At 36.7% G+C, this 26,571-nt stretch overlaps 1 protein-coding gene across 4 annotated transcripts in view; it reads right to left on the bottom strand.

Annotated features, from left to right (window-relative positions):
- The window catches only part of RBBP8 (RB binding protein 8, endonuclease), a 109,817-nt gene that overhangs the window by 24,380 nt on the left and 58,866 nt on the right, over positions 1 to 26,571 (bottom strand). For all 4 annotated transcript variants that reach the window (XM_019465560.2, XM_019465561.2, XM_019465559.2 and 1 more), the window contains 5 exons: positions 21,100 to 21,166; positions 9,792 to 9,967; positions 6,384 to 6,488; positions 2,292 to 2,389; positions 340 to 449 (listed from right to left, as the gene is read on the bottom strand). In XM_019465560.2, the coding sequence (XP_019321105.2) occupies positions 340 to 449; positions 2,292 to 2,389; positions 6,384 to 6,488; positions 9,792 to 9,967; positions 21,100 to 21,166 (556 nt within the window). The remainder of the gene's footprint in view (positions 1 to 339; positions 450 to 2,291; positions 2,390 to 6,383; positions 6,489 to 9,791; positions 9,968 to 21,099; positions 21,167 to 26,571) is intronic.

Genomic DNA, 26,571 nt, shown 5'->3' with positions numbered 1-26,571 from the left:
CACCTAAGTTTATAAATGCATTTTATATAACATCCATATATAACATTTTTTTGGAAATACAGACACAGAAGGGATGACTGGATCTTTATAGAGGCAGAGTAACAAGGCTGGACTCTGAACTACTGCTTGATAGAAGTATAAAAAGACCCCCAAAATAATATTCCTCTCTCTACAGTAATGCAAAAAGCCCTCAATTGACCATGAACTGGGGAAAAATATTTTTAAAATAAAAATTAATACAATATGCTGACAGAGAGAAATCATTATATTATATGGAACTCAACTGTAATGAGATCTCACCAATAGTCTGCAAGTTATTATTAAAGTGCCCCAAATTACCTTAAAGTATCTTCATTGTTTCTTACAGATTCCTCAAAAGATTGTTTCTTGTGATCTTCTAGACAATGATAGAGTTCATCACCAAGAGGGCTCGTGGGACCCTGAGATTCCTTCAAAAGTAAAATATAAAGTATATAAATACAATGGAAGATTATTCATTCTTAAAAAGGAATGAAATGTTGATACATTCTGCCATTTGGATGAACTTCAAAAACAGGCTAAGTGAAAGAAGCCAGACTCAAAACCCACATCATGCAAAATTCCATTCACATGAATTATCCAGAATAGCTAAATCCATAAGGACAAAAAGCAGCCTGGTGGTTGCCAGGGGTTGTGGGTAGTCGGGAATGAGGACTGAATGTTTAACAGGTAAAGGGTTTATTTTGGGGAAGATGAGAATTTTTTGGAACCAGAGATGTGGTAGTGTGTAGTAATACTGTGTAATACTGTGTAGTACTAAATGCCACTGAATTGTTATGCGCATTTCACAATAAAAAAAATATGAAGCACTTTTAAGTTTAGAGAGAGAAAAGCCCCAATATTTTACATAAGCACATTCTATTACTCATATGCAAAACTCCATAAACTCCAATTCCAAAAAACGTTATTTAGATGGGGGGAAAGGAATAAAGATAATTATTTACACTGACAGAAGATGAATTTAAAAGACTCTTTCAGAGAGCAGTGCTTCTCAAACTTTAACATGCATTCAAGTCAACTCGGGATCTTGTTAAAACACAAGTTCGCTTGCAGTTAGGTCTTGGGTGGGGTCTGAGATTCTCTATATCTAATAAAACTTTAAGGTGATACAGATGCTATTGGCCTGTGGATCATACCTCAAGAAACATGTCTTTAGAGATCAGCTCCCTTAATTTATCTGGTGCTTAAACTACTTATTTGTCAGATTTATGGGTAGGAAGAATTAGAAACCATTAAAACACATTTAAAGTTCAAAGGTTAAAAATTACCCATTACCACTTGAAGAGGGATTTAAAACTTAGAAAGAAAAAAATCTAAACATAATGAAAAATCAACTCAATTTTTATTTATTTTATTTTTTAATGTTTATTTATTTTTAAGAGAGAAAGAGTGCCAGCACGGAGAGGCAGAGAGGGAGGAAGACACAGAATCTAAAGCAGGCTCCAGGCTCTGAGCTGTCAGCCCAGAGTCTAACGTGGGGCTTGAACTCACGAACTGTGAAATCATGACCTGAGCTGAAGTCAGATGCTCAACTGACTGAGCCACCCAGGTGCCCCTCAATTCAATTTTTAAAACTTTAACAGCAAGACAATTTTGTAGGAGCACATATACATTTACTGACTAAAGCAAAGGAATACTATTTTAAAGTGGTATCAAAATAAAACTTAAATAAATAAAACTTAAAATTCTGCAATTTTAAGTTTTCTATTTTTAGGTACCAATTAAGAAACAAAGTGAATGTGTCTGATATAAAGAAGTACTAAAACAACAAAAATTAATTCATGGGATAAATTTCTGACCCAATCCCTAAGAATCAGATGGCACAGAATCAGATGAACCCGAAGAATTCAGCCTGTTTTCCAAATCAAACCCTAATTTAAAGGATATTGAAAAATCCCAATAAATTCTGAAACCAACCTTAAGGTTTAAGTCTTCAGTTAGATGGAACAGGATAGGGGTAGGTAGGATAGAGTAAACAGGAAAGGGTTGGCCAAACCCTCTATGCCATCATCACTTCCCTAAAATTTTGGCTCAACCCACAACCTATATGCCAAGAATTCTAAAGACCCCAGATTTCTGGGACTGCTGGAGTAGAGACTATAAATAGGCCTTTCTAACCACATCAATTTTGTTCTAGGTCTTTATCTGATGACCCTGGGATAAAATAATTTTTCTTTTGCTTAATACTCTAAACACCAACACTAAAGGACACCAATTAATTCATATTTTCACCAAACTAAACAATTACTTACAGATTCTTCTTGAACACTAAGTCCAAGTGTTTCAGCAACAACTGTAGCCAAATTAAAAGATGACTTATCAGTAGGACAACGGTTTGTTCCATGTGTTTCTAAGTTAGGAAAAAAAAAAACAAAACAAACCAATTATACAACTGTAGAAATGACATGTATTGAAAAATACAAAAAAGGAAAGTAAGAGGCTCAAAGAACCACTTTACAAGATAGCACTGAATAATTTTAAAATTCTGTGCAAAACATCTGTGCCAAAAAGTTCAAAATATCTATTACAAATGGCAATAAATTGCAGGTATCTAACATCTACATCTGCCAAACTTTTTCAGCTAAGATTTCCTACTTTTCCTAAATGGACTGAATGCAATGGGCAGATTATTTTTCTCATTGTCACTCAGAAAAAAAAAACAAAAAACCCAAAAAATCATATATAATTGTGCTGGATTTCTTGTGCCCTAAGTTACAGCATGAATATAAAACCATATTTATAGTGCCTTTTATGACAATATACTTTGTAGAAGAGATTTTCAACTGCATTATTTTCAAGATTTAAGCTAAATACAGAAATCACCTGTGTTCAAGTATTTTACAAAGCTTTATATATGCAGAGTTTCAACCAGTCAACAAGTATTTATGGAGCACATACTATGTTCTAGGCATGTGTTAGGCACTTGATCAAAGGAAAAAAGGTTCTTGTCCTCAAGGAGCTTCAGGGCTTATACGGGTGAAACAGAAAGTAAAAAATAGAATCGCAATAAAATGTGATACACATTAAAGGAACATTAAAGGTGCATATAAGTGGTGATTTAAACATAAAGAAAGGATTCCTAAATCTGCCTTGGGACTATCAAGGAAAGATACACTAAGCGATGCCTAACCTGACCCTGGAAAGAAAGAGGAACTTGATAGGTCAAACGGGCTGGGGACAGAAAGAAGGATTCTAGGTACGTGTAAGGGCTCAGATATGTCAAACAAAATTGCATGTTTAGGGAACTATAGGTGTTTTAATTGCTGGGAATCAAAATGCAAAAGCTATAACAGTAGTAGGATATGAGCCCAGACAGGTCAGTGAGGGATTTCTCTCTCTCCCACAGGGGTGTGGAGAGGTGAAGAGTGGAATCTATACTTTATTGGATTCAACTAGAGGGAATGGGAGATAATACAGAAGAGCTACTGAACACAGACTACTTTTTCAGCTTTGAAGAGAAGCTGTAGCTAAGAATGGAGACAATTAAGAGAGGTGTTATTTTTATTCATATTTAGTCATTTATTAAAAAAAATTAAGTTTATTTATTTACTTGGCAGAGAAAGAGATAGTGTGAATGGGGGAGGGGAAGAGGTAGAGGGAGAGAGAGAGAGATAGAGGGACAGAGAGAATCCCAAGCTGGATCTGCACAGTCAGCACGGAGCCCAAGGCAGGGCCCAAACTCACAAAACCATGAGATCATGACCTGAGCCAAAACCAAGGTTGGATGCTTAACTGACTGAGCCACCCAGCCGCCCCAACAGGGGTTATTTTTAAAAGATGGAAGATAACATGTGCATATTTTGAAAAGAACGAACTTGCAGAGAAGCTGAAGATTTAAGAGGGCAACGGAGGGAGCAAAATCCTGGCAGCAGCAGAGGAGAATGTGCCCCAGAGTGCAGATAAGCAAGGATCTACCACTCAGTGTTACATCCTCAGGACCCTTTGCTAGACAGTCTGTCCTCCTCTCACACACACACTAATATGAAATGATTTCTTAGCTTTTAGAGTATAAGTTTTGTACTCATACTAAATGAGTAAGTGATTAACCTTGACCAACCCTTCCAACTGGCATCTGGATCCCATCTCCCCTTACCTTTTCACAGATGTAGTAACAGTTTCCTCTTTCCTTAGAATGACTCATTTCTTTCTCTTTACTTGATCTTTCCATCAGCATAAAAATATGCTGCATATGCTGTACTATCCCATCTTCTAACATCCTAGCTTGGCCCATTTTCTCTCTAGCTACTGTCCCATTTTCCCCTCCCCTTTACCACAAAACATCTTGAAGGACTTGTTTACAAGTGCTCTCTGCTTTCTCTGCTCGCTTCTCTTGAGCATGCAACAGTCTAGAGGAATACCATTACACTTTAACAGTTCACGTTAACACTCAGAAGATCTGCATGTGACCAAATCCAATAGTGAATTTTCAGTCTTCATCTTGCCTGACCTATTAGCACAGTCTGCCAGTTGACCACTCCTTTCTCTCTCCACTTGGCTCAAAGGACACTACTTTATCTCAGTTCTTCTATCTCCCTGGCAGCTCCTTCTCTGGTTACTTACTTTGTTGGTTCCTCCTCATTTTCACAACCTCTAAATCACCATCTAGACAGTTGTAATATTGCCTCTAAAGAGGTGAAAAATGGTTATTTGAAGGCAAAATAATCTTTTTATACATAAAGCACTTACATACATACACTCATACAGTGTATCTGCAGTACTGAAATTTCATGGAAAAATAATTAGGGGAAAAAACATCTTAAAAGTTTAGTGTGGGGGTGGGAAAAACAGTTCAGAATCACTACTTAAATTTTTAAAAAATGTTTATTTGAGAGAGAGAGACACAGTGTGAGCGAGTGCAGAGTAGGGGCAGAGAGAGAGAGAGAGAGAGAGAGAGAGGAAGAGTGAGAATCCCAAGCAAGTTCCACGCCGTCAGTGTAGAGCTCGACACAGGGCTTGATCTCACCAACCGCAAGATCATGACCTGAGGCAAAATCAAGAGTTGGACGCCTAACCTACTGAGCCATCCAGGCACCCCTTATTTTATTTTTTCTATCTAGGCTCCACACCCAGCATGGAGCCCAACATAGGGTTCAAACTCATGACCCTGAGATCAAGACCTGAGCTGAGATCAAGAATTGGACACGTAACTGAATAAGTCACCTAGGTGCCCCTGAGAACCACTACCTTACATAATGAAGCACCCCAGAGCTTAGTACTTGAACTTCTTCTCTTCCCTATCTACACTCACTTGCTTGGTAATCTCATCCACCTACATGCTAACAATTTCCTTTCATATCTCCATCTTAGACCTTTCTAAACTCAGATCTAACTACTCATCCAAAGTCTTACCTGAATGACTCTCCAGTATCTCAGAATATTCTCAAAACCAAACTTCTGATTTCTAACCACCCCTATCCCCACCTTTATTCTTCTTTTTTTTAATTTTTAAATATATTTTTTTTTGACAGAGTGAGAGACAGAGCACGAGTGGGGGAGGGGCAGAGAGAGAGGGAGACACAGAATCCGAAACAGGCTCAAGGTTCCGAGCTGTCAGCACAGAGCCCGATGCGGGATTGAACTCATGGACAGGGAGATCATGACTTGAGCCGAAGTTGGATGCTCAACCAACTGAGCCACCCAGGCACCCCTCTCACCTCTATTCTTGAACCTGATACTCCTAGTCTCTTTCCTCTTAATAAACAGCAGCTCTAAAGAACAGAGTTGCCCAAACCAATCTCCCCTTCACTCACACTGTTCTGCCCTAGTCATGAAGGCTTCCTTACCATTCTTCACAAAGAACCAAATAGCATGCTCATCTGAAGGCCTACGAGCTCTGACTTCTCTACCTGGGATGCTCTTTCCCCCTATGTCCATATGACTTCTTTGCTTCCGTAAATCTCTCCTCAAGCGTCAATTTTTAAAGTGAGGCTTTCTAGTCTCTTTTCTGACCCAGCTTCAGAACACTTGCTTCTACCTAATATGTATTCATTTTCTTTCTCCCTCAACTAGATTACAACCTCTACGAAGTTAAGGGCTTTGTTTTCTTCAGTACCTGGTATACAGTAGGTACTCAAGTATTTGTTGAATGAATGAATAAACCACAGTAAAGCCTGTTTACTTAAAATTATTAGCAATTTGTATTAACATGGCTAGGGATATTAATATGACTACAGATATTAATATGAATAATGGGACATTATTTTCCAATATGAAAAAGATTACTACACAACCAACAATACAAACAAACTCATATGGAAAATATTGTGTAATTCAGACTTCTGGCCACTCTTCCTTACCAGTAACCACAAATTTTAAACTTACGAAGTAAATCTCAATATGCTTACTAGACACTGGGGATTGACTCTGATCACAAGTGTCAGCCACCAGAATTTCACTTTCATTAGGTTTATTCTGTGGATGAATTGAAGACTTTGGAAGTTTTCTGAGTTCTAAGGGGAAAAAAAGAAATTACATATAAACAAACAATTATGATACAAAATATTATTTTGATAAGCCAATACAAACCTGTCCTTAAGTGCATTAGAAGTCTTATTTTATTGATTCTAATAAAAAGTTCATTCCTTTGGTATCACTAAGAAACAAAGCTGGAAATTAGGACAGAGAGAGGGACGAGAACAGATAAGCTTCTTCTGACCTAAGTTTCCTAGAGTTGTAATGTTTTAATGCATCTTTTCCTTATGTATTTGTTGCAAATCAGTCATTCATTTAAAATGAATACTGCATCATATACCTCTGCAATCTTTTTTAGAGCTTTTATTTTCTGGAAGGAAATCCTGAAACATGCTTTTTTAGAAAGCATTCCAATATTTAAGGATTTAATTCAAAGAAAACCAAAAGAAGCACAAAGTAAAGGGAAATAGACTTATTAATTATAACTAGAAAATAATATTATAACACACTATAAACTTTAAAATAAGCAAGGATGAGGGGCCACCTGTGTGGCTCAGTTGGTTAAACGTCTGACTCTTGATTTCCATTAAGGTCATGATCTCATGGTTTGTGACTGTGAGCCTGGTATTGGGCTCTGCACCCACAGTGCAGAGTCTGCTTGAGATTCTCTTTCTCTCTCCCTCTCACTCTGTCCCTCCTCCACTCTCTCTCTCAAAATAAATAAATAAACTTGAAAAAAAAAAAAAAAAAAGCAAGGGTGTGGGAATGCAAGCTGGTGCAGCCACTCTGGAAAACAGTATGGAGGTTCCTCAAAAAACTAAAAATAGAACTACCCTACGACCCAGCAATTGCACTACTAGGCATTTATCCACAGGATACAGGTGTGCTGTTTCAAAGGGACACATGCACCCTCATGTTTATAGCAGCACTATCAACAATAGCCAAAGTATGCAAAGAGCCTAAATGTCCATCGATGGATGAATGGATACAGAAGATGTGGTGTGTGTATACACACACACACACACAACGGAGTATTACTCGGCAATCAAAAAGAATGAAATCTTGCCATTTACAACTACGTGAATGGAACTGGAGGGTATTATGCTAAGTGAAATTAGTCAGAGAAAGACAAAAATCGTATGACTTCACTCATATGAGGACTTTAAGAGATAAAACAGATGAACATAAGGGAAGGGAAACAAAAATAATAAAAAACAGGGAGGGGGACAAAACAGACAAATATGGAGAACAAACAGAGGGTTACTAGAGGGGTTGTGGGAGGGAGGATGGGCTAAATGGGTAAGGGGCACTAAGGAATCTACTCCTGAAATCATTGTTTCACTATATGCTAACTAATTTGGATATAAATTTTAAAAAATAAAATATAAAATTAAAAAAAAATAAGCAAGGGTGCCAACTAGTCATTAAATCAGTTTTAAAATAATTTGCATGGCTCAAAATGGTTATATTTATACATATATATACACACACATATATTTTAATTTTACTGACTGATGTCACTTTATTTAAATAAATAAGTTTAAAATTAAATTTTAAATAAAACAATTTTTTTTTAATTTAAAGAGAGAGGGAGAGTGCAGAAGCCAGGGAGAGGGAGAGACAGAGAGAGACAGAGAATCTCAAGCAAGCTCCATGCTCAGTGTGAGATCACTACCCATGCCGAAATCAAGAGCTGGATTCTCAACTGAATGAGCCACCCAGGCACCCTGATCTTATATTTTAAAACCAAAATTTCAGATCCCAAGTAAAAATGATTAGAGCAAGATTAAAAAAGACAAATTAAGTTTTAAAATAGTTACAGGTTGTTCTCATATGACAAAGAAATAAACCAGAAGCAATCATACAAGATATAAAACAAGACTTTCCTAATAAAGAAAATTATGATGATTTTTCTAGGTATTCTTACAGATGGATTTAAACATGATCTAAATTATAAATGCTTACCTACAGTGATTCTGTCTGATAGACTAAAAGGCGACTGAATGTTCATTTACTTAAATGTTTATTTTGAGAGAGAGAGAGAGAGAGAGAGCGAGCGCGGGAGCATGAGCGGAGGGGCAGACAGAGTGAATCTCAAGCAAGCTCCATGCAGTCAGTGCAGAACCTGACGTGGGTCTTGATCTCATGAACCGTGAAATCATGACCTGAGCCGAAATCCAGAGTTAGACACTTAACCAACTCAGTCACCCAGGCACCCCTGAATGTTCATTTTAGATCCAAGACCTTATTTTTTACTTTAGTTCCTAATTACATGTAAGATTTTTAACAGTTCTTTTGCCTTCCACTAGATGGTGATGAAAGCTCATATAAAATGAGGAAAAAAAGGTGTCAATTTTCCAATATCAAAGAATAAGATCTACTTATTATTTTAAAGGCATAGCTACTGTAAACAGTTTATTTTGAATTATGAAAACATCTCCAGAAGTATGTACACCACTTCCCTCCAAATGCTTTCCTTGTTATAAACAATTAGGGTTAAAAATAAAAGTCTGCCATTTACTCCAGATCAACATTAAAAGAAATAATCACTGCATCGTATCACATGATAAATTTCAGGGCTACACGCAAAGGTAGTTCCCAAGTATTTAACAGAAATGGTAAACGGGCCTGGAATTAGAAATATGCCACTGATAAGCCATAAAGTTTATACTTTATAGAGCCATTTCTTGGTCACCATCAATCGCTACAAATTATAACAAAAATAGCCAGTTAAAACTACTGGTGGGAGTAGCTATACTTAACGCATGGGAAGTACAAAAGTTTATAGCCAAGAGGATCTTTATTTGAATTCTGATTCATCTACTTACTTGACAGGTGACCCTGAGTGAATTATTTAACCCCTCCAAAGAGTGTACCTTTCCTCATTATAAAATGAAGATGTTGACAGCTCCCTTCCAAGCTTGTCATAAGAATTAAAATCTAGTAATAATGCATTCAAATCGCTCAGTGTATTATTACCTGGCACACAGGTGAAAATTAATGTTAAATTCCTTTCCCCTTTCCTTCTAATCCCACTCAGATATATATACCCAGGAATATTTTTTAAATAAAAGGAAAAAAGAAAAAAAAAACATGTACCACATTTATAAAATGCTGGATGTTTACATATTCAGATAAGCAATGAAGGCCTGTACATAATCTAGACAGAAAATGCCTTCCCAGTCACTTCACTAACGGAAGTTAAACTTACAGTTGTAATAGAAGCTCCCTGACTGATGACTATCTTCCTTCCACTAGATGGAATAACAGAAAAACGCACCATACAAAAGAATACTTTTTCATATGAAACCAGATAACTAAAATGAAACTCTAGTCCTTACCGTTTGTACACACAGACTGCTCCAGCTCAGTGTGTGCGTGTTCTATGTATCGGACATGGAGGTTCTCCTTTCTTCGTAGCCGGTTAATGCCAGAAAAGGAAAAGGCTGTTATTGGTGAATCTGGAATAACATTTTCCTCAGATTCAAGATCAGGTGCTTGATGCTGTTGATCATTCCTAGAGGAAAATAATGGCAAATGGAAAAAAAAAAAAATTAATTCAACAAATATTTACTAAAACATCTCTACCTAGTATGGAGCTACAAAAGAACATAGGTATAAAGCTATGAGAGACGCAATTCCTTGCATTTAATGTTCCAAATCTAAATATAAGGATTAGAGAAGTACTCAAATGATTAGAGTACCAATTGGGGAATATTATTGTGAGAAGTGAAGTACAAAGTGTAGTTGGTGGTACCTTGAGGTAAAATTAAAAGAATCTCAAATGGCAGAGAAAATGAGCAGAGGATCCACACATCTGAGTAAAGGCACGCAATACTGTGTACTTGGTGTTAGAGGAGGGCAAGCTGAAACTACATGAAAAAGAGCCTTGATTAAGTGCGTGCATAATTTAGAAAGCAAGAGGAAAAGAAAACTGATGAAGGTTTCACAGCATGGAAGTAACGTGACAATGTAGCAGCAAGACTGCAACACTGACTGGAACAGAAAGAAAGAAGGCAAGGAATCAATTAGGCAGTGGCTATAATGGTCCAGGCAAGAGTTTCTGTGGGTTTGAACTAGAATGTTGAGAATAGCTATGGAAAGGAAGGGACCAGTATTAAACACTGGCAGAATTAACATGACTTGGCAAGTGACAAATAAGGGATGAATAATACTAACACTGATAATATTATTGTTGGAGGTTTATACTGTTGGGTACTGTTCAAAGTGCTACGTGCATCAGTTTAATTATCACAATTGTAGGAGCTATTAATAGTACTCTCATTTTACAAACGAGAAAGTTAAATCACTTACTAAAATAGTAAGGAGCAGAAGCAGGATCTAAATCCCAGCAGCCAGATTCCCAGGACAGTACGGATAAACATTCAATATGTTATCCTTAGTACAGACTATGAGATGAATGACTGATCACAAGTAGGATTCAAACTTTGAGTTTCTACTGCTACTTCTGTCCAGGCCCCCTTAGAGTCTACTCTCAACACATTAGTCAGAAAAGTCATATTAATACTTAGTCATATCATGTCACTCCTGATTAAAACCTGCCATATCTCCCCATTTCACTGGAAACACAAGCCAAAGCCCTATAAATGATTCACAAGGTCCTACATGATCTCATTGTCTCCCTCCCCTACTACCTGGGATCTCTTTATACTATACTCCAATCACCCTCACTTCCTCAAGGTTCCTAAACATACCCAACTTGAGTTCTTTCTCTAGCTCTTCCTTCTGCTTGGAATGCTCATCCCTAGACATCACTTACTTAGTGATCTCATTTCCTTCAAGTCTTTGCTGAAGTTTTACTTTCTCATCAGTGCCTATCTTAAACATGCTATTTAAAACTGTACCCTCTTGGGACTCCTGAGTGGCTCAGTCAGTTAATTTTCCGACTCTTGGTTTCAGCTCAGGAGGAGTTCATGATCTCACAGTTCTTCAGAACGAGCCCTGCATTGGGCTCAGTGCAGAGCCTGCTTGGGAATCCTCTCTCCCCCTCCCCCACTCATGCTATCTTTCTCTCTGTGTCTCTCTCAAAAAAAAAAGTGGGGGGGTCTTAAAAAAAATTGTAACCTCCTTCCCATACCTTAGGTACTCCTGTTGCTTGTTATTTTGCTATTTGCTTTCTCCATGGTATTTATGGCTTTTGAATATAGTATATAATTGACTTGTCTATTGCTCACCTGCCAGAATGTAAGCTCTAAGAGGATAAAGAATCTTTGGTTCATTGTTACATCAAGTGAACATGAGTAGGCACTTGGTATGTGCTCAGTAAATATCTGTTGAATGAAGGAATATGAGAGATCCCCAGATTTCATTAGAAAAATAAATTTGTGTTGATTCAGGCATATGTTTTTGCCCAACTCAATTCAGGACCAATGGTACCTAAAGACTGGGTTTGGACTGAATTGTGGTTATTGAGTAAATAATTAATTTTTACTCAATTGAGTTTCCCATTACTGACTTTATTGACCAATTCTTACCAGTTAGTCAGGCATTTAGGCTTTATGTGACAAAACCAGTCTGTCTATTATACTCATTATCAATTTGTAGTACTATTTCCAAACAAAAAGTAATGAACATCTTATAACTATGACCAACAGAGATTAAAAAAAAAATTACAAGATTAATTACTCTTAACACAGATTTGTATCTTAATTTCCTGGGTAACACCAGTATTACTTGTGGTCTGTAATCCTATATTCTATACTGAGGAAAATCTTTAGAGCTAATATCTAATTTTTAACTGTCTTATTCTGGAAAAACAGAGTAAATTAAGGTCATATGAGAAAGACTTATAAATTAATGGAGTGTGAAACCTACCCAACCTTGCTTTAACTAATCACGTCAGAGGCTATCCACCTATTAGTCATGAAAATTCAACCTGGAACATGAATGAGTCACAAGAAACTGATTTCCTGGAACAGTCAATCTATAAGTAGCTGGGATCACAAAAGGAAAACAAAAACAAAACCCCAAAAAACCTAGATCTAATTAGAGGTGCAAACTAAGTAAACAAGTGCTGGCTTTATCCTCTTTTGCCATAAAAGGGGGGAAAAAAACCCAAATAACTTCCATGTATTAACAAAGTTTCTTCTTTAAAGCATTATATCTCACTCAGATTTTCTGAGAAATGTTAAAAAGTTCATGCCACAGCTTTAGTTAATTATATACACTGGTCATCTTTCTTCTTTCACTTTTCTAACAGCCCAAGAGTAAATTTTTGATTGTCTGTTTTATTTGTTGGCCTCCCTCCCTCCCTTAAATTCCTGTCACAACAACTTTAGTTGTTCTTTTTTTCTAAAGACCTATAAAAGTACAGAGTCTCCCTCTGTAAAGAGTCTACACAAGTTTTTAACATTCAGCTTTTTTCCTCTGAAGAACTTACAGTGAGTTAAAATATAATTTAAACTTAATGGAATAGTTATAGCCATTAAGTTCACTTAAACATTTTGGTTTTCAAAAAAAGGAAAAAGGTCTGTACGCTATAAACTATTGAGTCCAATATCTGGATCTTTTGGAAATAGTATAAGTTTATAATATGAATAATTCAAGTAAGACTAATTTTAGGGGCGCCTGGGTGGCTTAGTCGGTTGAGCATCCGACTTCGGCTCAGGTCATGATCTCACGGCTTGTGAGTTTGAGCCCCGTGTTGGGCTGTGTGCAGACAGCTCAGAGCCTAGAGCCTGCTTTGGATTCTGTTTCCCTGTCACTCTGCCCCTTCCCCACTCATTCTCTCTCTCAAGAATAAACATTAAAAAATTGAAAGACTAATTTTCAAAAGTAGAGCTATTAAACCAGTTGTACTTAGGACCTGCTTAATTGAACATCTAGCTTCCTCAGGAAGGCATGTGACAGTGACTCTCTTGATACCATCTCATGAAGAGTGATAATGAAGGAAACGCCTCAGGGCCCCATCCTCAGGCAGATTTTATTTAACATTTTTTAAACGATACTTAATGGAATATTCACATTTGTAGAAGACATAAAGCAGAGAATGAAAGCTAACCTAACAGATGGCAGGAAAAAAATCAACACATGAAAAACCCCCAAAGGTTGGAATAATGGGCCAAATCTAACAAAATAAAATAGAGCAGGAGAAATGTGAGATTATAAACTTCAATGAACTGAATCAGAAGAGAGAGAATCCAGGCTCTGCCACCTACACAGGTAGATAACCTTCTGAGGCTGTTTTAGCACAAAATTATAGAAAGAGTATACAGTCTCTAAAGTGAGGTACACCTGGGTTCAAATGCTAGGTCTGACACAACTCACACTGGGTAAATCAGTTAACCTTTCTGAGCCTTAGTACCTTATCTATAAAGTATGGTACTGTACTCTCCTGCTTCCTTTTTGTAGGAAGGCTGTGAAAAGGAAGCAATATATGTAAAGTCATAATCCAATGCCCAAATAATAGTATTTAATCAATAGTGCTCTTCTATTTATTTTTTAAAGATTCGAAAAAAAAGTTTATTTGTGCATTATATGCCAACAAATTGGGCAATCTGTAAAAAATGGGATAAATTCCTAGAAACATATAAACTAACAAAACTGAAACAGGAAGAAATAGGAAATTTGAACAGACCCATAACCAGTAAAGAAACTGAATCAGTTTATCAAAAATCTCCCAACAAAGAGTCCAGGGCTGGATGGCTTCCCAGGGGAATTCTACCAAACATTTAAAGAAGAGATAATACCTATTCTTTTGAAGCTTTTGCAAAAAAAATAGAAATGGAAGGAAAACTTCTAAACTCATTCTATAAGGCCAGCATTACCTTGATTCCAAAACCAGACAAAGACCCCACTAAAAAGAAATACAGACCAATTTCCGTGATGAACATGGATGCAAAAATTCTCAACAAGATACTAGCAAACTGGATCCAACAATACATTAAAAGAATTATTCACCACAATCAAGTGGGATTTTTTCCTGGGCTGCAGGGCTGGTTCAATATCTGCAAATCTATCAATGTGATACATCACATTAATAAAAGAAAGGATAAGAACCACATGATCTTCTCAATAGATGCAGAAAAAGCATTTGACAAAACATAGCATCCTTTCTTGATAAAAACCCTCAAGAAGGTAGGGATAGAAAGAACATACCTTAATGTCATAAAAGCCATATACGAAAGACCCACAGCTAATATCATCCTCAATGGGGAAAAACTTGGAGCCTTTCCCCCTGAGATCAGGAACACAACAGGGATGTCCACTCTCAACACTGTTGTTGAACATAGTGTTGGGTGTCCTAGCCGAAGCAATCAGACAAGAAAAAGAAATAAAAGGCATCCAAATTGGCAAGGAAGAAGTAAAACTTCTACTCTTTGCAGATGACATGATACTCTATGTGGAATACCTGAAACACTCCATCAGAAAACTGCTAGAACTGATACATGAATTCAGCAAAGTATAAAAACCAATGTCATAAAACTAATGACAGAAATCAAATGCATTTCTATACACTAATAATGAAGCAGCCGAAAGAGAAATCAAGGAATCTATCCCATTTAAAATTGCACCAAAACCCATAAAATATCTAGGAATAAACCTAACCAAAGAGGTAAAAGATCTGTACACTGAAAACTATAGAAAGGTTATGAAAGAAACTGAAGAAGACACAAAGAAATGGAAAAACATTCCATGCTCATGGATTGGAAGAATAAATATTGTTAAAATGATGATACTACCCAAAGCAATCTATACATTCAATGTAATCTCTATCAAAGTAACACAAGCAGGGGCACCTGGGTGGCTCAGTCATTTGGGCACCCGACTTCAGCTCAGGTCATAATCTCACAGTTCATGAGTTCCAGCTCCTCATCAGGCTCTACAACTGCTGGTGTGGAGCCTGCTTGGGATTCTTGTTCTCTCTCCTTCTTGCTCTGCCCCTTCCCCACTTGTTCTCTCTCTCTCTCAAAATAAGTAAAATTTTAAAAATAATAAAAAAAAATCACCAGCATTCTTCACAGAGCCAGAACAAACAATTCTAACACTTGTATGGAACCAGAGAAGACTCCAAATAGCCAAAGCAATCTTGAAAAAGAAATCCAAAGCTGGAAGCATCACAATTCTGGGCTTCAAGCTATTTTACAAGGCTGTAATCATCAAGACAGTATGGTACTGGCAAGAAACAGACACAAAGATCAATGCAACAGAATAGAGAACCCAGAAATGGACCCATAAATATATGGCCAACTAATCTTCAGCAAAGCAGGAACGAATATCCAATGGAAAAAAGACAGTTTAGCAAATGGTGTTGGGAAAACTGGACAGTGACATGCAAAAGAATGAACCTGGACCACTTTCTTACACCATACACAAAAATAAACTCAAAACGGATGAAAGACCTACATATAAGACAGAGAACCATAAAAATCCTAGAGGAGAAAACAGGCAACAACCTCTTTGACCTCAGCTTCAGCAACTTCTCACTGGACATGTCTGAGAAAGGGAAGGGAAGGGAGGCAAGGGAAACATGTCTGGAGGCATATCTGGAGGCAAGGGAAACAAAAGCAAAAAAATGAACTGCTGTGACCTCATCAAGATAATAAACTTCTGCACAGTGAAGGAAACAATAAAACTAAAAGGCAACTGACGGAATGGGAGAAGGTATTTGCAAATGACATATCAGATAAAGGGTTAGTATCCAAAATCTATAAAAACCTTATCAAACTCAACACCAAAAAACAAATAATCCAGTGAGGAAATGGGCAGAAGATGTGAACAGACACTTTTCCAAAGAAGACATCCGGATGGCCAACTGACACATGAAAAGATGCTCACCATCACTCGTCATCAGGGAATACAAATCAAAACCATAGTGAGATACCACCTCACACCTGTCAGAATGGCTAACAGCAACAACTCAGGCAACAACAGATGTTGGCGAGGATGAAGAGAGAGAGGATCTCTTTTGCACTGCTGCTGGGAATGCAGACTGGTGCAGCCACTCGAAAACAGTATGGAGGTTCCTCAAAAAATTAAAAACAGAACTTCGCTACGACCCAGCAATTGCACCACTAGGTATTTATCCAAGGCATACAGGTATGATGTTTTGAAGGGGCACATGCACCCCAATGTTTATAGCAGCGCTATCAACGATAGTCAAAGTATGGAAAGAGCCCAAACGTCCATCGATGGATGAATGGATAAAGAAGATGTGGTATATATATACAATGGAGTATCCTATGACCCAGCAATTACACTACCAGGTATTTATTCAAAGGATATAAAAATGCTGAATTGAAAGGGCATATGCCCCCAATGTTTACATATGCATTATCAACAATAGCCCAATTATGGAAAGAGCCCAAATGTCCATCAACTGACAAATGGATAAGGAAGATGTGGTGTGTGTGTATGTGTGTGTGTGTGTGTGTGCGCGCACACATACACACACAATGGAATATTACTTGGCAATCAAAAAGAATGAAATCTTGCCACTTGCAACAACGTCGATGAAACTGGAATGTATTATGCTAACCAAAGTAAGTCAGAGAAAGATAAGTATCATATGATTTCACTCATATGTGGAATTTAAGAAACATAATAGACAAACATAGGGGAGGGAAGGGAAAATAAGATAAAAACAGAGAGGCAAGTCATAAGAGACTCTTAAATGCAGAGAGCAATTGAGGGTTGCTAGAGGGGTGTTGGGTGGGGAATGGACTAAATGGGTAATGGGCATTAAGGAGGGCACTTGCTGGGATGAGCACTGGTGTTGTACGTAAGTGATGAATCACCAAATTCTATTCCTAAAACCATTATTACACTATGTGTTAACTAACCTGGATTGAAATAAAATTAAAAAATAAAAATAAAATAAAACTAAGTTTATTTATGTGACAGAGAGAGAGAGAGAGAGAGCAAGCATGAGCAGAGGAGAAGCAGAGAGATTGGGAGAAAGAGGATCCCAAGCAGGCCCCGTGCGGTCAGCACAGAGCCCAATGCAGGGCTTGAACTCATAAACCATGAGATCATGACCTAAGCTGAAACCAGAAGTCGGTTAAGCATCCAACTCTTGATTTTGGTTCAGATCATGATTTCGAGGTTTGTGGGTTTGAGCCCTACAATGGATTCTGCATTGTCAGTGCAGAGCCTGCTTGAGATTCTCTCTCTCTTTCCCTCTCTGCTCCTCCCCCACTCACATGTGCACATACACTCTCTCTCTCTCTCAAAATCAATAAATAAACTTAAAAAAAAAAAAAAAAGGAAAGATTTAAAAAATTAAAAAATAGGGGCACCTGGGTGGCTCAGTCGGTTAAGCATACGATTTCAGCTCAGGTCATGATCTCACAATTTGTGGGTTCAAGCCCTGCATCGGGCTCTGTGCTGACAGCTTAGAGCCTGGAGCCTGCTTCAGACTCTGTGTCTCCTTCTCAACCTAATATGAAGCCATGACTCTGAAGTCCTGTATGTTTATCAAAAACAACACGTCTAGGGGTGCCTGGGTGGCTCAGTCGGTTGAGCATCCGACTTCGGCTCAGGTCATGATCTCGCGGTCTGTGAGTTCGAACCCCGCGTCGGGCTCTGTGCTGACAGCTCAGAGCCTGGAACTGCTTCGGATTCTGCGTCTCCCTCTCTCTCTGCCCCTCCCCTGTTCATGCTCTGTCTCTCTCTGTATCAAAAATAAATAAACGTTAAAAAAATTAAAACAACAACAACAACAACACGTCTACAATTAGATAGGGAAGACTTTGACTTAATGGTTCTAGTTGGCAGTAAACCCAATAAAGAACATCCAGGACTATTCACGTGTTTTGACCACATTAATTAATGTAACTAAAAAGACACAGAAAAATGGTGAGGGCAGTATTGCCCTATTGGTCATACAACACCTAGAATACTGAATTCTTAATTAAGATATTGACAAACTAAAACATTAAAAAGAAATGGTACTTTTAAGTTGTGAAGTAATGACGCCTGAGTTAATGAACAGAGGATATTTACCTAAAGAAAAAACTCAGGAGGGCCCTGACAGTTCTCTTCATGAATGCAAAATAGAAAAGGGGGTAAAAGTTGTTCCAGATGCTCCCAGAAGGCAAAATTAGAATCAACAAATAACCTGTAAGTAGATTTATTTCTACACAAACTTAGAAAGAACTTCCTAAAACCTCACTAAAATTAAACAGGCTTGAGAGATTAAGCTTATGGTAGAGGTGTTCAAACAATGGCTATTTGTTAAAGAAGTTACATAAGGAATTCAATTTAGAAAAGTGTTGAATGAAATGAATCCTACAGTCCTTTAAGTGTATAGACTCCTTTGACCTTCACTGATTCAGCATATCCATTTCTCAAAACAAAAAGAACCATGACCTCAACATTTAGTTTAAGTATTTGTTGTTGGTGACTGGTAGTGTTGACTATATGCATATATATATATATATATATATATATATATATATATACACACACACACACACACACACACACACACACAATTAACTTTATAACAGCAAATTTTTCCTGACTAATTTCTTACTACAGTGTCACTAAATAACTGTCCTACCATATAAGATATCTGTAACATCAAAACCAGCTTAGGTGAGTCAGGTTTTACTTCATTTAACAAGCAGAATATAAGTCAAACATTTTTTCTAAAGTTCAGATGTATTTCAGGCACTAACAGCATAAGGTTACAGTGGTTTAGGTAGTCAAAGAAAATACTTGCTATTTTTTTAAACTGTCAAGCAAAAGTAAATTTAAGGACAGCAAGCTACTTTGAAAATAAGGTGACTAATGAGAACAACTATCTTAAATTTCAGAACTGAAAGACATACTAGATAACAACCCCCTTCACTGATCTGATTAAGCCATGTCCGAAATAAAACATGCATACCTTGAAGTTCATCTCTATGCTTAACCTTTACTATAATTTCAAACTTTAGCTTTTATTTTTCTAAGATGCCAATGAGCTTCAACAGACAAATTTGTGACTTTCAGAATACTAAAAATAATTCTGAGTGAATCTGAATTTGTATTTCACGAGGTAAATGACATTATCTAATTTCAATTCACTTTATACACCTTGGTTTTGGAGGCATTCACTCTTTAATTCTGTATTAACCTCTATATGTTCATTGTCTTGTTTATCTTTGGTATTCATAAATATCAAGGCTGAGGTGTTCAAAATACCATAAGCTACCTGTAAATCACTTCACAGAACATTAATTAATTTAAGTCAACCATCACTTATCTGAAATCTTTGGAACCAGATGTGATTTGGAATTCAGATTTTTTTTATCATGAAGGGTAATACAGAGCATATACAGCTTATTATGTAATACCTCCAGTGGCACCTGAGGCATCATTCTGTAGTCAAACACACTGATATTTTCATAGCAAAGCATAGGAATGTTCAAATGAAGTGGGATAAATAAGGACTATAAATAGCATTCTGTGAATTAAGGTGAGGTTAAATTGTGAATAACATCCAAAAAAAAACTTTTGAATTTTAGAATTTGAGTTTTAGAATCATGTATAAAAGATTGTGGATGTGTGTTCTAGCCTCAACATGCATGAGTAAAACTGGAAAGTGTTGACATTTTCATACATACATGTTTAATAATCTCAGTCTAATCCTATAGCCTTCTTTCCTTATCTATTATCTCCCCTCAAAATTCCCTTTGCTACCAATATTTGTGAACTGATTAACATTGGCGGAATATCAAAATCCTACTGAATATCCATTACTTAAAAGTATACGGATAAGAATGTTAATTCCACCTGTGAGATGTGTTTATACATAAGACAATAACTATTCTAAGCAAATTAATATGTTATACCTGCATAGTTTACCAAAGTTTATAGAGATGCCCACTCAAATACAATAGAAGATCTAAGAGCCCTATAAAAACCATTAAGACTATCCTGAATCCTAACTCTTAAAATATTTCACAAGTTTTATATAGATGGGAACTAAGAACTGGCCATATCTCAACCCTGTGACAGTCAGACCATACTCAGAAAAAGATTCTTTTTAAAGATACTGTTGAATAATGGAAAGAACAGTGAGTGGCCTTTAAGTCAAAAGATAGGAGTCTGAGTGATAGACTTAGTGAGACCATAGCACGTTATTTGACTTTTGTGAACTTCAGTTTCCCTCTCTATAAAGCAGAGATAATAAAACTACCTTAAAGAATCATAGTGAGGATTATTAGATATAAAAAACATGAAACACAGAATAAAAATTATTTTTATTCTTTAAGAGAAATGGGGGGAGAGGAGCAGAAAAAGGAAGAAGTTCTCAGGCCTGAGAAATGTGTAAGAGGAAATTAATTTATTCAGATTGCTTTTATGAAGCTTTTGGGTCAGGGCTTTGAAAAGGAAACAAATATTTATTTAAAATATAAATATTTCAAATAATTATAAAAATTAAAATGCTTTAAATTAAAACATTCTGGTACTTTCTTTATATATACACTAACCTAAGAGATGCATACACTCTTCATATATACTCCCAAAACACAAATGAAAAGTGATTTTCTTCTTATTATTGCAGAAAACTTTATAACTTTTTAAAATGAAATCCGCAACTCTTAATGCCTTTACAGTTTCTATAGCTAGGTATAATAAAGGAAGAAAAGTTGAGGGAAAATATTCAATTTGCTGCTGCAATTAAGGAAAAATACTTACTCGATTTTCTGTTGCAGCTGTTCAGAAAGCTTTTTATTTTCTTCCTGGAGAGTATTCTTTTCATTCACTTAAACATAACATGAAAAAGAAGCACACATTATAGCTATATTAACATGTATGTCAGGCTTTTTTAACAGCACCAGTAATTATGGAGAATTAGGATTTCTAATTCCAAGTCATAATGCTAGAGTTAACATTATTGTGCAAGATTATTGTTACTAGGCAGTGATTACTACATCTCATATTGTGCCAGTTCCATGTAACTGATTAACTGATAATTTTATTTTATGCTTGTGGGCAGAAAAGAAAAAGTACTTCATGTACTGGGGAATATAGGTTAATTATTCATACTAAGGTCAAGAGAGCATTCCATCTATTACTCAGTCTTACTAATTTCAAACACCATTTTAGTAAAGGACATTTATCTTGAAATAAATCTGATAACAAAAGTAAACCAACACTGAATAGCAGTGTAATTTTATAGCATAAGCAAATTTTCTTCCTTAGTTAATTATGGTATCAGTAATTTAAATATATCCATTGAAATAGTATTTGTTTCAATCTACCCTGACTAAATTTTCTTGTCCATGTTTATTGAATTTAGAAAGCAGAAATTCAATTTTAGACTATAATTTCTATTGTAGTCAGCACAAAATTTTTTATAAACCCTTGTGTGATGTCACTGCTTAAGCGTGTACTGCACTAGGAGGAATATCTAAAAGATCACAGTAAATAGAACTAATCTCTACAAAACAAAGCTAATCATATTCCAAAAATTTGGAGATACGAACAGTAATCTAAACATTAAGTGCAGTCCGATGAGAGACCGGATATTACATAAACACGTTCTATACAACTGAAAATTGAGAAGGGCATTACAGAAGTACAGATAAAGCACTAAAAGAAATTCCAAGGAGAAAAAGGTTACTTTGGGCTCTTGAGTAGATGAGGAAGGGATTCATCAAGTAGAGGACAACTGAGCTGGACAGAGTGTTCTATGCAAAGAATTAATGGAACAAAGTTAGACAGAAAGAATGGGTATAATAAACGGTAGGAAACCTTCAAAAACAGGTTAAGAAATCCGAACTTCATTTAATATTTTTTTGAGTTTATTTATTTATTTTGAGAGAGACAGAGACAGTGTGAGTGGGGAGGGGCAGAGAGAGAGGGAGACAGAGAATTCCAAGCAGTCTCTGCACTGTCAGCGCACAGTCTGATGCGGGGCTTGAACTCATAAAACCATGAGATCATGACCTGAGCTGAAACTAAGAGTTGGACACTTAAACAACTGGGTCACCCAGGCGCCCCTGAACTTCATTTTAAAAGATTACCAGGTGTCATTTTTCATACATGAATGATGGGAAGACTGATTTGTCAGTATATACAGCACATACCAAAGCAAGGAAAAAAATGAAGTAAGAAATGAGTATCTGGACTAGAAACAGGAAGTGAGGACAGGTAGAAGAGATTTTACAGAGGCAGAATCAGTAGTTATTTGGCAACTCATCCTCTGTATGGTGAGAGTAGACAAAGATGGCCTTAAATTTCTAATTAAGATGGTTTACTTGACTCTCCCTCTCCAAATCCCAATGAAATGACAAAACAACTCTAAAAATAAGTCAACTCCAATACTGAAAAGCCAGAATGGGTGTCACTAGCAGATCAGAACTTTGAAAAAATTCATGAATGATTTAAAAATAGATAGCCTCATGGGACGCCTGGGTGGCGCAGTCGGTTAAGCGTCCGACTTCAGCCAGGTCACGATCTCGCGGTCCGTGAGTTCGAGCCCCGCGTCAGGCTCTGGGCTGATGGCTCGGAGCCTGGAGCCTGTTTCCGATTCTGTGTCTCCCTCTCTCTGCCCCTCCCCCGTTCATGCTCTGTCTCTCTCTGTCCCAAAAATAAATAAAAAACGTTGAAAAAAAAAAATTTTAAAAATAGATAGCCTCAGACTGATGGTGAAATCCAACCAAAGAAAGGGACTTAAAAAAAAAAAAGTGAGCTTTTTCAGTAGAACCTCATGTTTATTCCAGTCTAGGCAGCAAGGCCCAGAAGTTGATGAATGAGCAAATAAAGAGTAACTGATAGTTGCCCTTAGGCTAAAGGGGGATAGATTTCCACAAGTTTTAACACTGGAGAGTCCATTGTCTCCTAAGACAAGGAGATCAGGGCAATGCTCTCAATTAACTTTTGGTAAGCAGGAGAGAGAAGTACTCCCATACCTAGAAGACCAACTATTCGCATACCCCACAGAAAACCTCTCCAGTCATGTTTCCTTCTCTCCCACCCTCTGCCATTGGAGTAGGGCTCCTGTAAATCAGAATCTGCATTTACTGTTAGCAAAGTAGGGATTCTTCCTCAAGCCAAGGAAATGAGACTGCATTTAACAAAATCACCAATTTAGAGACATCTATAGACAATCAAGAGTAAACAAACACATAAAAAAACTAACACAAAACAAAACAAAAAATCCAAAATTTTAAAAGAATTAAAAACCAGTCATGGGGCACTGGGATGGCTAAGTAGGTTGAGCGTCCAACTTTAGCTAAGATTGTGATCTGATGGTGTGTGAGTTCTAGCCCTGCATCAGGCTTGCTGCTGTCAGTGTGGAACACACTTTGGATCCTCTGTCCCCCACTATCCCCCTTTCTCTTTGCCCCTTTCCTGCTCATGCTCTAAAACAAAACAAAACAAAACAAAACAAAACAAAACAAAACAAAACAAAACAAAAAAACAGTAATAAAAATTCTGGATAAGTAATTTTAATATAAGAAACAAAAGATATCTGATAACATCTTCAGATTTCAAAGGGTGATATATAGGTTCATTAAAAACAAGCAACAGGCTGCCATGAAAGAAACAAAGGTCATAAAAGTTAAAAGCAAAATAAATGGGATGAAAGGAGAAAAAATGTGACCGAAGACAGAATTAATATCCATCTAAATGATTCTCCCAGAATTCAGCACAAGAGAATAAAATTACAAAATATTAAGAAAAATTAGGCAGCATGGGAAGACCCCAGCATCTTGCTAATCTGAGTTCCAGAAGAAGAAACAGAATGGAAAGGAACAAACATTAGAAATAAACGAACAAACAAAACAGAAAAAAAAACTTCTTGGGCTAAGTGAACACTTTAGGGTGGGTAAGCGAATTAGATATACTGTTAGTGATCTTATTACAAAAACAAATAGATCGGGGTGCCTGGTTGGCTCAGTCCGTTGAACATCCGACTTCGGCTTCAGGTCATGATCTTGCGGTTTGCGGGTTCAAGTCCCGAGTCGGGCTCTGTGCTGACAGCTCAGAGCCTGGAGCCTGCTTCGAGTTCTGTGTCTCCCTCTCTATCTCTGCCCCTCACCCACTCATGCTCTCTGTCTCTCTCTCAAAAATGAATAAACATTAAAAAAACAAACAACTAGATCCTGCACAAAAACGTAATTTTTATTAAACTGCTGAACTCACAGGAAGAGAAATCCAAGGGACTCCCACATTACCTCCTTAATCATCAACAAAAAAAACAAAACAAAACAAAACTGTGAGCTAAAACACAAGCAGTATAGGTAAGCAGATGTTGGTACCAGCACTGGTAGGTGGACTGAAACTGAGATTTCCAGTTTAAGCCCAAACTCCTTTCCTAGCATGGAGCCAAAGTAACCCTCATTTACTTACCACTACAGTCAGCAGAAAGTAACTCATATGGATTCCCAAGTATTTCAGATAATAGAATTATCTTACATAGTAATGAAATGTTAAAAGATTTAAATGGAATGCCTAAAACTAACACACTAGAAGTGATAACAAAAAATGAGTAGGCAGACAAGACTGAAATAATTTGATCATCAATGAGAATAAAAGAATAAACTGAATGACACACACTGAATATATAAAATCCTATGTATTTATTTTACTCAAAAAAAAAAAAAAACCCAAAAAACAAAAAGAAACCCCCCACTCTCATCAAAAATAAAATGAAACATCACACATACATAAACACACACCCTATTTGTCACCATTGCTGGTAACTATTACATAAGATCTTACTCTGAAAACTGGCAATAAAGGGAAAAAATTAAAGGGAAAAAATTAAATTAATAAAATTAAAATTAAGACCATGCCTTTCTAGTAGGAACTATATTACATTCCAAGCTAATCAGCAGTCCCAACTGATAAGGGTTAAATCTTATTTACAGAAAAATGCCAGCTAATGAATGTAGAAAGAATAACAGAAATGAAAATTTGGCATTTTATAATCTCTAATTAAATAACTAATTCAGGCAAGGCTCACCAATGGATGCTAAAACCATTCAAGAAAGACTGAGGAAGAGTTGTATTTTTGCAAGACTTCATAGTATCAAACATCCACCCCCCTATTCAGATTATTTGGTGGTACAAGGAGAAAATATAACTCTATAATAAAGAAATGTAGTCATCACCTTAACCCAGTGACCAATCTTAGAATCCCTAAGAGTGGAATAACCTGGCAATATCTTACTCCTGATAAGATGCAATAAATATGAAGTAGACAGTTTTAGCTATGAAGTACTGCTGTCAAAAATGCTTAATATAAACCTAATCAAGCCTTCAGATCCAATATCTACTTTATAGGAAATAAAGGAAAAGACAAAATGTTTTAAAAAAATCCAAAAGGTGACAAAATTTTAAGAAAATGACTCTACTTCAAGAAGCTAATGTCATGAAAGAAAAAAATAGGAAAGGGAGCTATTCCAGATTAAATGGAATGTGTATGAGGGTTCTTTAGTATTTTCCCTACCTTTCTGCATTTTTTAAAACATTTCACTTAAAAAAAAAAAAAAGTGAGGGCGGTGCCTGGGTGGCTCATTGGGTTAGGTGTCCGAGTTTAGCTCAGGTCATGATCTTGCAGTTCGTGAGTTTGAGCCCCACATCAGGCTCTGTGCTGACAGCTCAGACCCAGGAGCCTAGTTTGGATTCTGTGACTTCCTCTCTCTCTATCCCTCCCCTGCTCACACTCTGTCTCTGTCTCTCAAAAAATAAATAAATGTTAAAAAAAAAAATTAAAAAAAAAAAAAAAAAAAGAAGGGGTACCTGGCTGGCTCAGTTGGTAGAACATGCAACTCCTGATCTTGTGGTCATGAGTTTGAGCACCACATTGGACACAGAGCCTACTTAAAGAAAAAAAGACAACTAGGTAGACTTGAAAAAGAACCATTAAGGATAAAGAAATTGTGGTTTATATACACAATGGAGTACTACGTGGCAATGAGAAAGAATGAAATATGGCTCTTTGTAGCAACATGGATAGAACTGGAGAGTGTTATGCTAAGTGAAATAAGCCATACAGAGAAAGACAGATACCATATGGTTTCACTCTTATGTGGATCCTGAGAAACTTAACAGAAACCCATGGGGGAGGGGAAGAAAAAAAAAAAAGAGGTTAGAGTGGAAGAGAGCCAAAGCATAAGAGACTGTTAAAAACTGAGAACAAACTGAGGGTTGATG

This window comes from Panthera pardus, unplaced genomic scaffold (assembly GCF_024362965.1).
Source record: "Panthera pardus isolate Hobbes unplaced genomic scaffold, ASM2436296v1 HiC_scaffold_15, whole genome shotgun sequence".
Taxonomy (NCBI): Eukaryota; Metazoa; Chordata; class Mammalia; order Carnivora; family Felidae; genus Panthera; species Panthera pardus.
This window is presented reverse-complemented; position numbering and strand designations above follow the sequence as displayed.